We start from the raw sequence: 16,498 nt of genomic DNA on the forward strand, positions 1-16,498 counted from the left end.
GCCAGTCCATCGCAGGGCAGACAGACGTATACATCCACACACACACCTAGGGGCAATTTAGCATCTCCAGTTAGCCTGACTACATGTCTTTGGACTGTGGGAGGAACCCCACACAGACAAAGAGAGAACATGCCAAACTCCACACAGAAAGGACCCAGGTCACCTGACCAGGGAACTGAACCCAGGCGCTTCTTGTGATGCCAACAGAAGAACCAGCATTGTTTCCTAAAAGATGGATACTCCTTTAAAGGGGAAACAACATGGAAAACAGAATTTTCCTCACTTTTTTGAAATGAGTTAATGTAGTATGTGAACTTTAATGCTGTTCACTCTCCAGTCCATAAAGTTCACAAACGGAAATTAAGCTGTAAAACAGCCCCTTTTAATGAATTGTTTTGTGATGTCACGAAAACCAGTTGCAATATATATAACATACTATATCCACCTTTTCAGCCTACAGCAGTTCAACACCTTCCATTTATATTGAAGTCATAGGGAGTGTTTTAGTCTGGACTACCTTTTGAATGAGGCACAATACAAGGCAGCCAATCAGAACAGAGCTCATCTACATATATCAGTTTTAAAGCCACAGTAACAAAAGGGATAAGGCGAGGTTGGGAAACGGTTAAGAAAAAGTACATTATGACCATTTTGGTGCATAAAATCACACAAATGTTAATAGTTGACTAGTTAAAAATGACCAAACACAATAACAATGCAGGAATATGGGCCCTTTAAAGAACATTCTTGAGATGTGTGACTATGAAGAACCTTTTAAAGTTTGAAGAAGGTTCTCAACAAGTTAAAGGTGTATTAAATTAACTTGTTGAATACTGGTGACTAAATAAATCCAAAACATTGCCTCTCTTTTCAAAGCTAGCACAGAAAAGGGTTTAAAGAAGCAGGCATGAAAGAGGCTGGAGACAGCAAGCAGGCCTACAGCTTAAAAGCAGGCTATTTTTCCTTAATTAGTTTAGAAAGGAGAATTCCCAGCGGTGCCCCCGCTTGTTCTGACTCAGTGCTCAGTCAGAAGAAAAGATGAAAAAAGTCGTGCACTGTTGTTGAAAGCTGGTGTTGGAAAAAAAGGAAAAAATTGTGCACTGTCCTTGAAAACTGGTGTTTTAATTAACACACAGCTCCCAGTCGTTTGAAGCAGCAAATAAAGCAAAATTCATCTGTTGGTACCTGGAAGCACTGGAGCATATTTTTATGTGTGCTCTATGTCTTTGGCATATGTGCCTTATTGTGTTTTTTGATGCTCTAAAATGAACCATTTCAAGCACTTAGAAATAGTCAATGGTGTTTAAAGGGAAATTCCAATGATTTTCAAAATTTCTACATCATTCAGTGCTTGAGATGTAAACAAAGCCATTCAGAGTGGTTTGATGTGAAATGATTCACTGAAGAGAAACTTATTGACTCAGATTTCTGTACAGTGGTGGTGACAGGAACCAGGGGTCACAATGTACATACATACATCATCTAAACCGCTTATCCTTCTGGGTCACAGTGGGGTGCTGGAGCCTATCCCAGCTGTCATTAGCGAGTCCAATTAGCTTAACTGCATGTTTTTGGACTGTGGGAGGAATCCGGAGTACCCAGAGGAAACCCACGCAGACACGGGGAGGACACGCAAACTCCACACAGAAATGACCCCGGACGGGAATCGAACCCAGGCCATTCTCGCTGTGAGGCAACAGCGCTACCCACTGCGCCACCGTGCTGCCCGGGGGTCACATTGCAACACATTGTGTCACATTGTGGGGTCACAATGTTTACAACACAAATATAGCTATTTTATTTACTGTCCAAAATCACCAGTGGACCTACACACAAGTTTTATATGCGAAGTTGATGATGGTAAAATCTGGTATCTGGAAAAAAAATACGTTTTCTTTTGGGGACTATTTGCCTCACTACACCCTGCATGTATCCCTCCACCATGAATAGAATTTTAAAAATACATTTTAGGCAAAAAAAAATCTTCTCAAAACTCATAAAACAGTGTCTCAGACATCTGGCAGCCTATTCATTACTATTCCATGTAATAACTTTGTGTGAGAGAGCTTTAAGAAGCATTAAACTCATCAGACGTCTGGTTCCTATCACCACCACTGTGAACAGTTCTGACTCTGTAAGTTTCTCTAGAACTGAGCATTTCATACCAAACTACTCAAAATAACAGTGTTTACATCTCAACAACTGATTTATGTAGAAATTTTGAAAATAGGTGGAATGGCCCTTTAAACAGAATTAGCTGTTTTCAAGTGCACATAATGGCTCATTTTTTAGAGCATCAAAATCACAATAAAGCACACATGACAAAAACATACAAGATATATATAAATATTCTTCTGAGCTTCCACATACCAACAGATCAGTTTCGCACTTGTAATTGCTGTTTCAAATGACTGATGTTTACATCTTAACCCTGTGTGGTGTAGATGTGTTTGTTACTCAGTGGTCTGGTGGACCCACTGCATTATTGTTTTTAAATCAATACAGCCACAACAATTTATGCCCAGCATAGAGTTCTCCTTTAGCAGCTGTAGCCAGTCAGCAGCCTGTCCATGTTGTCCACCCTCACACACGCACACACACACACAAATCCAAACACATACACACACAGACACACACAGACACACACACTAACAGCAGGCCATGTAGGAGGAGAACAGAGTGAAGGACACAGCACCTCCACACTTTTACTCCCCGCGGGTTCAGCCCAACACCACATGTGTAATATAGATGTGTGGGGGGTGAACAGAGTGAAGACACTGAAAATGGGTTCTTTTATATGTTCTTCACAGAAAATGAGCAAAGGCCAAGAATCTGAGGTTAAAATAATAATAAATCACATCATTTTTTCTTTTGGCAAACATTGAAAATGGGTCCCACAGACCTGAACACCACACAAGCGTTAACCGTTTATTTATGCAGAAATTTACAAAAAATCTGATTTCTCCTCTAACAAATCATTGCAAATCTTAGCATATGAAAGCAAAGGTTAACACTCTGGGGTCTGTCTTTAGGGAGTCCTACACTAACAACCGTTCATTTGAAGCTGTTTAGTATTAATAATGCACAATAACATGTTCAGGATTTTTTATTGGGTTATTTCTGACCTCTAAGGCTTCACTTACACCACAACTGCAAATTTGACTCCAACCCAGAACTCTCTAACCGCATCCTGACAAGAAAAAAGACCTTCCCCCACTTATCACTAGTTTCAAAGATACGCTTCCTCAGTTGAAACATTTTAGGTGCTGTGCTATTCCTGTTTAATAATGAGGAGAATCTGGAATAAGTCTGACAAGTACAAGCTCTTCTATTTGGACTAAATTGGCTCCACGGTTCATAATTTGGTGATCTTTAGCTCCCAGATCTTACATATAGTAATTTTCTGTTCATACTGTGTCATTTCCCTGAAATCAGAGGAGCAGGCTATTTGACATTTTTCTGTCCTTCATCCAAATGACTGTATTACAAAGGAGAACAGTGTTATGAGAGCATTACATAGGAACTCGTGCTGTCAAGCAGTGCCACAAATGATATTTTATTATTGCCACAAATTCTACATTATTTTTATATAATTACATTTAAAAAAGCCATGAGAAGGCTGGTATTTTGAGGGGTTATATTTTATTTTTTTTTATATATATATAAAACAGAAACAGAGATGTTAAAATTGCTAATGTGTTGCTCAGCTGCCATCAGTCCACGCTCTCATTTTATAGGGTGCTATTTATTTCCTCCATAAATGATGGAATTTGCAGGTCTTTATAGGAACTAATGCTAAAGTTGCACTACTCTGGGTGTTTCAGCAACACAGCATCACAGAAATAACCTGCAAAGTGCACCCACTCGAAGATTCATTATACATGTGCACTGTAACGTAATACACATTAACTGTGGTGTTGGCTGTGTTGATTGTGGTGTTAACTGTGGTTTTAACTGTGGTGTTCACTGTGGTGTCCACTGTGTAAACTGTAGTGTTGGCTGTAGTGATAACTGTGGTGTTCGCTGTGTAAACTGTAGTGTTGGCTGTAGTGATAACTGTGGTGTTAGCTATGGTGTTAACTGTGTAAACTGTGGTGTTGGCTGTGGTGATAACTGTGGTTCGGTGTGGTGTTAGCTGTGGAGTTGGCTGTGGTGCTGGCTGTGGTGTTGATTGTGGTGTTAACTGTTGTGTTGGCTGTGGTGTTAACTGTGGTGTCGGCTGTGGTGTTGGCTGTTGTGTTGATTATGGTGTTAACTATGGTGATGGCTGTGGAATTAGCTATGCTGTTGGAATTAACTGTGGTGTTAGCTGTGGTATTAGCTGTGGTGTAAGCTGTGGTGTTAGCTGTGGTGTTAACTGTGGTGTTAGCTGTGGTGTTGGCTGTGGTATTAGCTGTGGTGTTAACTGTGGTGTTAGCTGTGGTGTAAGCTGTGGTATTAGCTGTGGTGTAAGCTGTGGTATTAGCTGTGGTGTTGGCTGTGGTATTAGCTGTGGCGTTAACTGTGGTGTTAATTGTGGTGTTAGCTGTGGTGTTGGCTGTGGTGTTAACTGTGGTGTTAGCTGTGGTGTTGGCTGTGGTGTTAGCTATGGTGTTAACTGTGGTGTTAATTGTGGTGTTAGCTGTGGTGTTGGCTGTGGTGTTAGCTGTGGTATTAGCTGTGGTGTAAGCTGTGGTGTTAGCTATGGTGTTAACTGTGGTGTTAATTGTGGTGTTAGCTGTGGTGTTGGCTGTGGTGTTAGCTGGGTTGTTAACTATGCTTTAACTGTGCTGTTAAGTGTGCTGTTGGCTGTGATGTTAATTGTGGTGGTAACTATGCTTTAACTGTGGTGTTGCCTGTAGTATTAACTGTGGTGTTGACTCTAGTGTCGACTGTGGTGTTAACCATGTTGTTAACTGGTGTGTTGGCTGTGGTGTTAACTGTGGTGTTTTGCTGTGGTGTTAAATGTGTAAATGGTGCTGATGTTAGCCCACCCAACGATTCAGTGACCCTTCCTCTTCAAAATGCCACGGCATTCTCAATACAGCATTTGACTTCTTGTCCAAGAAATCACTACTTCACTACATTCACTAACGTCATTACAACCCAACTCACACAGTCCCAACATAGGACCAAAATTCCTTAGTCTTAATCATCCTTTCTGTGCATTAAGACACCATATGTTGATGCTGTAGGTAAAAGGTCATGCTTAGCAACCTTCTGAAACTATGCTTACTCAACAGTTTAAAAGGGCAGAGAAGCAGAGGATGAAGAGGATGAAGAGCAGAGCAAACACTGGCCCTGTCTCAGAGTAAACAGGCAACAGCCCAGGCATCAAGCAGGAGCTTGGCCAAAGTGTGAAAACAGGAAAACAGGATCAATACCAGGCACTCTATCACAACACTTGAATAATGTTTGTGACTTGCAAAAAAACCCCTCTGCATCCTTTTGCATTGATTTTGAAAGGCTAACCAGGGCAGGTCTGAATAGTCTTTTGTTTAACAAGCATTGATGCCTGACACTGTAAATGCTGCAATGCTAATAAACCTAATGATAATTTTAGATTAAAACAGAGCTGTTAAAAGCATGGCTAATTTAAATTTTAATACTAATGGCACCTGAGACGTTATTATTCGAACATAATTCAGAATGTTATTTATAGTCCTTTAAAGCAATTGCATATTAGCATTGCAGTTAGTATGCCATGAATGTGTGATGTTGAATGGACCAATAGAAATGGTTCATAATAACTTCTCATTGCATTAATGTACATTATAATTATGAACATTTTTGCCTCTTCCTACATAGTTACTATTTTAGAGATACTAAATAGAGTTATGTAATATATGCTGCAGTTAATGAACAATGCTGCAGAAGAGCTCTCTGGGTGTGTTTAGGCCATGCATTCTCAGCTATTCTGGCCCAACCAGCTGAAAAACCAGCAAGTCCATGCTGGTCTAAGCTGTGCTGGTTTAGCTGGTCACCCACCATGGTCATGCTGTCTGCCTGTATCAAAAACACAACACGTGCTGGTTTTGATGGTGAGCAGCAATGCTGGTCTGTGTTGTTTTTTTTCCAGAAGGACACTGAAACCTGGCTACACCTATTTAATTTCAAATCATTTCTCCTTACACAATTCTGTCCCAGGCCATCAGTCCATAAAAGTCTTCAACCAGCTGGATAAACTAATAAATAAATGCTTCAGTGATTCATTCATATTTTGGACAAAAACAAATGTGCACTGCAAAAATGGAAAGTGAGTCGTTTCAAGTGAAATGATCTTAAATCTAGTTGATATGTCTACTAGTTCCCATTTTGAGATGGTTGTGCACTGATTATAAGATTATCTAGCTTATTTCCAGACACTTTTCACTTGTTTTAAGTAATTTTATTCAGGAAAATGATCTCACTATACTGGCAGATAAATTTGCTGGTTTCAAGCACATTTCTTAAAACAAGTAAAATTATCTGACAGCATAGTGAGATCACTTTTACTTAATAAAATTACTTAAAACAAGTAAAAACATAAATCTTAAATTAAGCTTACAAAAATATCAACAAGACAAATATTAGATTTTTTGATATTTTGACTATATATATTTTTTGATCATTTTACTTGACAAGATACCATTTTTTGCAGTAAAAGGAGAGCGAAGAGGCAGCAGTTAACTACTGTGGTGGTTTTTTAGAGTGGCAAACACATTTTTCAATTTAACAAAAAAACAATGATTGCGTTTACATGCACTTAATAATCCGATAACTGCAGAAAGTCAGATTTTGACAGTAATCCAATCAACGTGTTTACCAGGTCTACATGAGTCAGGCAGTAATCAGATTTCTGCTTTGCTACCGGCCAATAAACTCACAGAAGAAGACGCAAACATAAACATAATTTTAAACTCAAACTTCATGGAGCAGCTTTTTTTAAAAAAAAACACAACGAGACTTTACCTGAAAATATGAACATACATCATCTAGAAGATGAAGAATATTTAAATTCTTCATTTCATTAAGCGTGTATTTAGTTTCAGCGTCGCTCCAAAAATGTTTGCTGTGTCTCGCGGCGACGCTGCTCGCTTATTTGCAGTCCCGCCGTCTGTTTTCGCACAGCGCAGACTGAGAAATACGAAAGAAATCAGAGTAAGAGTTTACATGCACTGAGAAATCTGATTACCGAGATAAAATCCAGCTGTCTTTATCAGATTTCTAGACCTTACTCCGATCTAAGAAATCGGAGTGTGCTGTTTACACGACCATTTGAATAATCGGATAACTGCAGAAATCTGAGTATGATCGGATTATTAAGTGCATGTAAATGCACTCAACGATTATAGCCTTTTTTGACTGTTTCAGCTCCCTGGTTTAAGTTGGCTAACTAGCTGGAGAGATATTTTTCCTCCATTTCATGATTATATTTAGTGTCAGACTCTACAGTCATGTTATTATCAAATCAATTCAGTATCTTTAACTACATCATCTAAGTGAGGAGAAGTTTCAAAGGACACCCAGCTCTAATTGCAATATAATGGCAAAATAGAGTTAAGCTCACCCTACAGCTCTCTATCATCTCAATTTATCATCTGCAGAATGCTGGGGAGGTGCAAAACTGCTTTCTCTGTACAAAAGTCTGAAGAAACATGTGCCTTCATGGGAAATGTGTTCCTTTAAGCTTATCCCCTCCACAAACAATGGGCTCAATTCATGAATCCTTCCCAAATGTGTGTAAATTTGCTGATAAATGCAGGGCTTCCGAAAAAATCCAGCCGGAATTCTCATTTTGTAGCTGCATAAACACGACATTCATTCTTATTCACGTGTATCACGATGCGTCTCAGTCTACCCTAAAGGCCATGCGTGCACCTGAAGTAGCAATTTGCATAAATCTACGCCCATGAACCTCTATATAAGGTGGCAGCGGAAGCAGCAGAATTCATGATTCCCATGGTGTCGGAGGAAACAGGAAAAGCAAATAAAAATTATTTGCACAAAACTACTTTTAGTATGTAATCAGATGCAAAGCTGCAGTTCTGTGTACAGACGGGAACTGAAGACTGTCTGCCTTATAAAAGCATCTTAACGGTGAAAACATTGGTTATAGTTCTGCTAGCCTGTATGTTCTTTGGGATTACTTTCACACAGTCCAAGACATGTAAGAGAAACCAAGCTGTTACCAAAAATGTGCAATTGCTGATGATGTGTTTTCACAAAATAGAGACTCAAGAAATCTTGGATCAGCTGTTGAGCAACAAGAACAGTGTTTCTCTATGGATACACAGCGCACAGACTCACATAAAAAAGGTACTAAACCATCACTGGGGTGGAGCCCTCGAGGCTACATCTTCAGTGCCTTTAGTCAGGGGACATAATATTACTATATTTGGTTGTAATTATATTTTTGAGTTGTACTGACTCCACTCATCCCGTCTCGCCTCCAGGCTTTTTATTTTATTGTTCTGTTTTAAAACATTCGATTATGAAAAGGTACAAATACAAACTTTTCACCTGGAAAAACATATTTACGGTTCACAATTGGACCTTAAAACCACTGTTGGACCTTTGAGGGAACATTTACATTGTTTGTACCTTGATGAATGAAACATGTACCTGAGCAGTGCCATTATTTCACAATGACAAGAGCTATTTCATATTTTCTAACAATACTTAAACTTTATGAAAGATCACATCCAATCATTTTCTTTGCAAATTGACTTTGCCCACCAAACTGAGGCCCAGTAGTACAGACAGATCAGACACCTCCTAATGCCAATGATCAGTCCACAAGCAATTTTAACACCACAGTAGTGCATATTATCATTATACCACAATGTGTAATATTATATAGCTGTATATTAATTATGCTATGGCATTTTCTAAAGCTTCAACTTATTGTTAATTAGCTAGAGAGTGACGATATGACATAAAGAATGTCATGAACATATTGTTATACAAATGCATGCAGTACTGTGCAACAGTCAAAGACCACCTTTCATTTAGTTCACTTCCAGTCAAGCAACCATTAAGCGCAGGTTTCATTTCTTCAGGAGATATTTCTGAGGAGATTAGATATAAGATAAAGAAGGGAACATTTAGTATTCAGGGCATCCACTCTTTACCTTTATTCCAGCTTCCATTAATTTCAGGAGACTCACTTTCAGTTCCTCAAAGAATCTGCAGACACACCTCCAAAGTTCAGTCTCAGAAGCTGGTTGATCATTTTCTGAAGTAATCAAACACATTCAGTGGTGTTTAGGTCTGGACTCTGGGGTGGTCAGTCCATTGTTCAGCTTCTTTGTTTGGTGTGTCTGTCTCCTTTTCTCAGTGAGGTTCTTCTTGACAGCTACACATCCTTTCAGACCCACAGCGCTGAGTCGTCTTCTCACAGTGGAAGGATGGACAGAAACACCTGTGGATGTTTTCAGATCTGAAGCAGCTTGATTTTCTCCTCTGTCTCAGAGATGAGAGCTTTAAGTGCTGTTTATCTGATGGGGGCAGTTTTGGTGTCTACCAGGTCTTCCAGGTGGTTGTTAGGAGCCCCATTTTCTCTGTAGCTTTTAATCAGTGTTTAAGCTCCAGTTTTGGAAACTCCTGTTTTTTTTATTCAGACTTTCTCCTTCCTTATGCGAGTGGATTATTTTATACATAATCTTCTCAGAAGTATCTCTGACTTTTGCACATTATTATGTGGCACATATAATGACCATATATGATCAGTGTCATAAATGAAACCTGTGAAAACATTGTGATCTCATTGAAAACGCTGTGATCTCATTTTTAGGCCGCATCATCCACCCCTATTAACCATTGTTTTTCAGGGACTGGAATCAGGCCGGTTTCTATGGGAACCACACACTGAGCTGGTAGGCTTACCCGCCGGTCCTTCTCCAGACGCTGGCGGCGGCGAAGGCTGCGTTTCCTCCTGGTCTTAGGAGTGTCCCGCGGGTAGAAATGAAAAAGCCTCTCGCCAAAGGGAAGCTTGAAGAAAAGACAAAGACCATATGAGGCCATTAAAAAATGCATCTGGAGACACGATCGCCCCACCATGGGCAGCAGTGAACGAATGCAGTGTTTTGCTTATGTTTTATTAAAGGTTTAGTCAGGGTCACTGGATCGACCATGATATCTGCTCACTCTGTCTTATCCATATAGATCAGCATTCTGACAGGGTGAGTTGTGTAGATAATCCAGGCTAATGCATGTTTTAGAAATACACTGAAATTATTCACGCATGTAACGACAAGCAGATAAAATGCCTGGCAAGGCACAAGGCTAAAGGATTAAGTTAGAGGAACTGGGTTTGAGATGGATCAAAATGAAACATGATGTGGTTCTACACATCCCATCTTACAGTGCATGCGGGAGTGAGCCAGGCAAAGTAATTACGGAAGAATCGCAGAGTTCACACAATGTTTAATGAAGCTTGTCTGTCTGATGCAAATGAGGAGGGATGTTGCATAATATCTGTGAGATACAGTAAGCGCTGAACTAGAGTAGTGTTACATAGTGTATCAAAAATGCTGTTACTAATATTCTATGTTATTGTTTATTGAAATAAGCTAGTACTACGCCTCGCTTCAATGCAAATCAAATAGTGCCTTTAATTCATTTACTCTCCTGAAAATAATAAACATAAAATATAAACCCGTTTAAGAGTGTGTGTGAGGCTGTATTGTATTTCTTCATCTCACTGTTTATTTTCCCTTCTGAATACTGAATGAGGCCTGTTTAAATTATTTGGTCATCTATTTGATTGCTTAATGTGTTTAACATTTGAAGACATTCTGTGTTGGTTAAAAATGACATCTGAAAGATTTTGGGGAAAAAGGGCCACCGAAATGTGAATTGAACGTAATATTGATCATGGCACATATAGACTGTCTTGTCCAGAGTGTGATCATGTTCCAAGAATCAGAGTTGTTTCCAAATCAGCCTAAAATGTTCACATTTCTGCATATCTGCCTGAGCGGGGAACTGAACCCAGTCTCTAACCTACAGGACAGCTGCGTCATCTACTACACTACATACTGGAGGTGAGTGAGTTACGTTTGAGCAGGTTGACCTATGTGAGTTATGTTTGAGCAGGTTCTCCCTTTAAAGGGTAATTACTATTAACATTTTTGAATAGTGAGTCTGCATTACTAAATGATTCAGATGTAAACAAAGACCTCTAGTTTGATGTGAAACGCTCTGTTCTAGAGAAACTTGCCAACTCAGAATTGTTCACAGTGATGCTGATAGGAACCAGACGTCTGAAGCATTTGATGCCCTAAAAGCTCCCTCACCATTTCATGTAAGTTATTATTATATTATATATATATAATAATTATATATATGTTTAGCCAAAAGCTTATATTATTATTGAAACAACACATGTAGGTTCACTGGTGGTGAACAAAATGACTAGTAATGATCAAAATGGCTATATGTCTGTTTATTACATGGTGTCCCCTGGTTTCTGTCCCCACCACTGTAAAGAAATCAGCATCTGTAAGTTTCTCTACAGTGTCTCTGAAGGACTTTGTTTACATCTCATCATGGGGTCAAAAAAGAAGCTTAAGCCCTGAGGCCCCATGAGACCATGATCTGTCTCTGATTAGGCCTCCTTACAACAGACATTATATAGGCACAATATAAGACAGCCAATCAGAACAGAGCTCAATTGCATAGATTAGTCTTAAAGGAACAGTAACAAAAACAGCCTGTTCAAATCTAAGAGATAAAGAGAGGTCATTTTCAAATAAATTTAGACTATAAAGCCATTCAAATGTATGGATGGACATCAGGGGAGAAAATTAAATACAGAAACAGAACCACGTTCCACTGTGTTCCACAAGAGCATTTAAGACTGATACATGCAAACAAGCTCTGCTCTGATTACCCTGAATTCAGCCAAATTGAAAAAACTGTCCAGTCTGAAACATTCCTTATAACTTCAGCATGAAGGGGCGGAGCTAAACTGCTGTAGGAGGATATATGTAAATACACTGTATTTGTGTCATCACAAGATGTTTTTGCAGCTTAGTTTCAATGGTAAATGTTGAAACGTTTAACAGTGTTTACATTCTACACCAAACGGTCTTATTTCTGAAAATGTTTCTATGTTATGGGACCTTTAAAGAGACAGTATTAATGCTTTATTGGCGTGTATCTGTGACATGTCGGAGTTACTGATATAAAATCTCCACAGACAGAAATTCAGAGTGGGGCATCTAAGAGGAAGCTTGTGAAACCTGAGCTGCCCCACAAGCTCTACTGGGTCTGTGCGAACTGTACCTCACTGAAATGGAGGAGATGTAAAATGCAATTACTGCACACAAGGACATTTGTACAGTCTGAGGGCAAAAGGGCAGTGCAGGTGTCTGCTTGGTATTAATATCAGAGCCAAAATTCTGGTATCACCACACCTCCAGCCTAGACGGTATGAGCCAGTGTTAAGAGACCAACTTTGTGAGACGCTCAGCGTGGGCTGAAGGCGGCCGAGATTTCAAATGCCACACATGTAGCCCCGTGTTCCACATCGGCGAGCGCCGCGGCAGCCCACCGCACACATACATCTCAAATTCTGACATTTGACAGCACTAATCTGTCAGGCTAATAATGTCCTCTGTTCACTAATAAACGGCTCTTTATGGAGAATAAATAAGAGCTCTGATGTCAGACGAGGGCAAAATGTTGCACTAAATGGATTCAGCTCTTCAAGAATAATACTGTGTGATGGGATGGAAGTATTTCTTATCATCAGCAAGTCTGTGGACAGAAGGTAGCTGCACATCTGCATGTTTGCTGTTCATAACTAAATGTGTCATTTGAATGTAGAATAGCCCCAGACTGTGTCATAAATATTAAACTAGCTCTCAGTCTGAACTAATGATTTTACAGCTCAACCTCTAAAGATTTTTCCAGGCCTAAACTTTCAGATTCATTTTCAAGCTCCAGCATAGTATATCTAAGAATGGCATGGGTCGATTAAAGGAAGAAAATAATGTGCAATGAAAGTGGAAACCCTGATAATGTGACCTCATACAGAAACATCCCTGATCCTTCAATTCACTTTCAGTGCAGAGGACGTAACAAAGCCTTTATCAAAAACACATCAGGTTTCTCCGTGTCGGATACAGAACAAATGACAAGTCTAGGGATTCAGGACTCTCGTATGTGTTGTTTATAGGAGCTATTGTTTCTCTTCTTGTCTCAACCCACAGTTTTTGCTTCATTACACACATATTTAAGGGTCCTACATTTTCTCGTGTTATTTTTGTAACACTTGCATAGTTTTATGTACCAAAACCAGCACCATTCATTTTTACTTCAGCATTTTCTCTCTTTATCCATTTGAAATAACCAGGCAGGGCTTTCAAGACTGATATATGTAAATGTGCTCTCTACTGATTGGCTGTTCTGTATTGTACCTCATTCAAAAAGCAGTCAATGCTGTAACACTCCAAGCTCACAAGATTTTTTGCAAGAAAATTCAATGTGGTTATATGAACAACGACCAAATTTATCGATTTAATGTCCATAGTAAGGGGTCCGAATTGGGCACAGATCATGATCTCTTGCAACCCCTCCAACCTCCACACTCTGACAATAAATAAGCAGGGCTAAAACTAGGTTTGTATGCAAATGTGTTGGTTTTAATGATATCACAAAAACCAATACATTCAAAACAGGTGTTGCAGCTTCGTTTCCATATATGCACAGGGGAGTGAGTAGTATGTTTTGAACACTACATCCAACTGTTTAATTAAAAAAAAAGTGAGGAAAATTAAATTTTCCATGCAATGGGAGGCTAACAACATTATCAACCATTTCTGTCACTATTTTATTACACGTCCAGTAATGAAGGGACGATTCACTAGCTCTTGGGTCGTAAACCTTAAGAGTCCACTATCACAAGGGCCCAATTTTTATCTGAGGATGAGGAAAATCCGCTGGACCTCCGTTTCTAAACTTGGATGCTTTTCATTGGACAATTTTTACACCCAGACTGGTTTGGGTTCTTTAAGATGTTGCTCCAGGCTTACAGATCTAATCCCATTTCAGCAGATAGATAATCTAAAGACTAGAGGTAAACAGCAAGAGCCATGAAGACTAAAGCTGTCAGTCATATTAAATATCTATACTGGGCAGATTGCAATATTATTAAAGTAAATCAGACTAAAACATGAAATCATACTACATGTCAATATTAACCAGACTAAATATTAGAATACAAAATCATATCAAAAGATTAAGTCATACTAAATATCAGACTAAAACCTAATAATAAGCCATATTAAATAAAAAATCATTTTAAATACCCACCAAGTTAAAGCATTATAATATTAAATCTAGTTAATATATGAGATTATTGTAAATGGTAGTACAAACCAGGCTAAAACATTATAATGCTAATTCATATTAAAAATTGAAATATACTAAATTTCAATACTAACCAGACGAAAACATAATAATAAGCCAAATTAAAAATAAAAAATCATATTAAATTTCAGTACCCACCAAACTAAAGCATTATAACATCTGGTTAAAATATTGGATTATAATAAATTCCAGTACTGATCAGGCTAAAATATTATAATTCTAAATCATATTAAAAAATTAAAACATACTAAATTCTAATACTAGGCAGGCTAAAACACTATCATATTAAATTATATTAAATTTGTGGATTATATTGAATACTATAATAATGCTCAAAGTCCACACTGACATCATAGCCAGGACTTTTATTATTATAAGGTTATATATTATATATCAAAACACTATAATATACAGTGTTGCTTTAACAGATTCACTTCTTGTTGTTTGGCAACATTAATTGATAATAAACCTCCTGATATTTGTATTGTTATGGTAACTAGTTGTGGTCATTAATGCTGCTGTGTATGAAACTATATTCATAAACACATTGAATGTACAGTAGATGTTCCAGTGAGCGCTGCTCACCTTCCTGGCGCTCCCGAAGCCGTACTCCACTGCAAGTTGGTGGGCGTCCTCGTCGACCCCCTCGTGCAACTGGACCAGAAAGTGGTGCGTGTAAATGCCCTCCTCGGTGGCTCCGGTGCCAAGCAGCCACGCGTTCAGCAGCGCCAGCGCGAGCGCGAGCGCCGTCCCGTATTTCAAGCATCCCAGCATCGTGCCTCGGTCGGTGTGGCCGCGGTGTGGAGTGGATTCCGGAGAAGAAGCAAAACCACGCACACACACACGCACGCACGCGCGCACACACACACCCGGCTCCCGGACCAAGAACAAGGCTCGATCAGCGCTGCGCGCGGTTCATCTCCTCCTCGGGAACGGCCGTTGTTTTGCTGGCGCGACCCCGATCTGCATGTTTGCAGCCTTTCATCTATAATTCAGTGGCATCAACGTGCTGGGGGGCTTCTGCGCGTGACGTTCCGCGCAGCGACGCCCAATCAGGGTGGAGTGGGCGTGGTTCGTGGATGCACGCCCCGCCCCGCGTGCCTACTGCCCACCCCCACCACCTCTCCACACACAATCAACCCCCACACCCCAACACCTATCCACCCCCCACCCCCCACGCGCCTCTCGGGTGGAGACGAAACCATCCAGAAGCGATTTCAGCACCCTGGAGAATTCCTCCGTCCAGCCGAGCGGAAATAAATAAATAAAGAGAGGAAACATCTCCGTGTTGTTGGTGCAACCAACGTTCGTCTTGCTTCACTAAGACACTGACACTTTGATTTAGTGACCCACTCCCCACTTAAGGTGCTGTACAGACCACCCCTCGTTTATTTCATTTCCAATCAAAACATTCATAAAAAAATAATAATAAAACAAATGGAACAAAATTTTTCAGTGTTCAGTGAGTCACTTTACTTTCATCACAGCGTCCACTCTTTTAAGGAGACTCACTTTCTGCAGACACACCTCCAAAGTTCAGTCTTAGAAGCTGGTTGATCATTTTCTGAAGTAATCAAACACATTCAGTGGTGTTGAGGGTCTGGACTCTCGGGTGGTCAGTCCATTGTTCAGCTTCTTTGTTTGATGTGTCCGTCTCCTTTTCTCAGTGAGGTTCTTCTTGACAGCTACACATCCTTTCAGACCCACAGCGCTGAGTCGTCTTCTCACAGTGGAAGGATGGACAGAAACACCTGTGGATGTTTTCAGATCTGAAGCAGCTTGATTTTCTCCTCTCTCTCAAAGATGAAAGCTTTAAGTGCTGTTTATCTGATGGGGGCAGTTTTGGTGGTCTTCTTTTGGTTTTCTCTACATCTTTTAATATTTTTTTGGAAAGTCCTGTTTTTTCTCCTCAGAAGCATCTCCTGAAAACGAATAACTTGTACTTTATGGCCATTTTGACTGGAAGATTCAAATCAAGTCAAGTCAAAGTTTTTTATATAGCGCTTTTTACAGCAGGCGTGGTCACAAAGCAGTTTTACAGAAAGATCCAGGTCCGAGCCCGCCTTAAGCAAGCAAATGGCAACAGTGGCAAGGAAAAACTCCCTAAGAGCAAGTGGAAGAAACCTTGAGAGGAACCAAGACTCAAAAGGGGAACCCATCC

At 39.8% G+C, this 16,498-nt stretch overlaps 1 protein-coding gene across 1 annotated transcript in view; it reads right to left on the bottom strand.

Annotated features, from left to right (window-relative positions):
• pcsk2 (proprotein convertase subtilisin/kexin type 2) overlaps positions 1–15,315 on the bottom strand; it is a 74,187-nt gene extending 58,872 nt beyond the window's left edge. The window contains exons 1-2 of the mRNA XM_036573695.1: positions 14,923–15,315; positions 9,847–9,951 (exon numbers count right to left, since the gene is read on the bottom strand). Coding sequence (XP_036429588.1) covers positions 9,847–9,951; positions 14,923–15,111 — 294 coding nt within the window. The 5' untranslated portion in view covers positions 15,112–15,315. The remainder of the gene's footprint in view (positions 1–9,846; positions 9,952–14,922) is intronic.
• Positions 15,316–16,498: the final 1,183 nt, after the last annotated feature.

Source organism: Colossoma macropomum, unplaced genomic scaffold (assembly GCF_904425465.1).
Source record: "Colossoma macropomum unplaced genomic scaffold, Colossoma_macropomum, whole genome shotgun sequence".
NCBI classification, from domain to species: domain Eukaryota; kingdom Metazoa; phylum Chordata; class Actinopteri; order Characiformes; family Serrasalmidae; genus Colossoma; species Colossoma macropomum.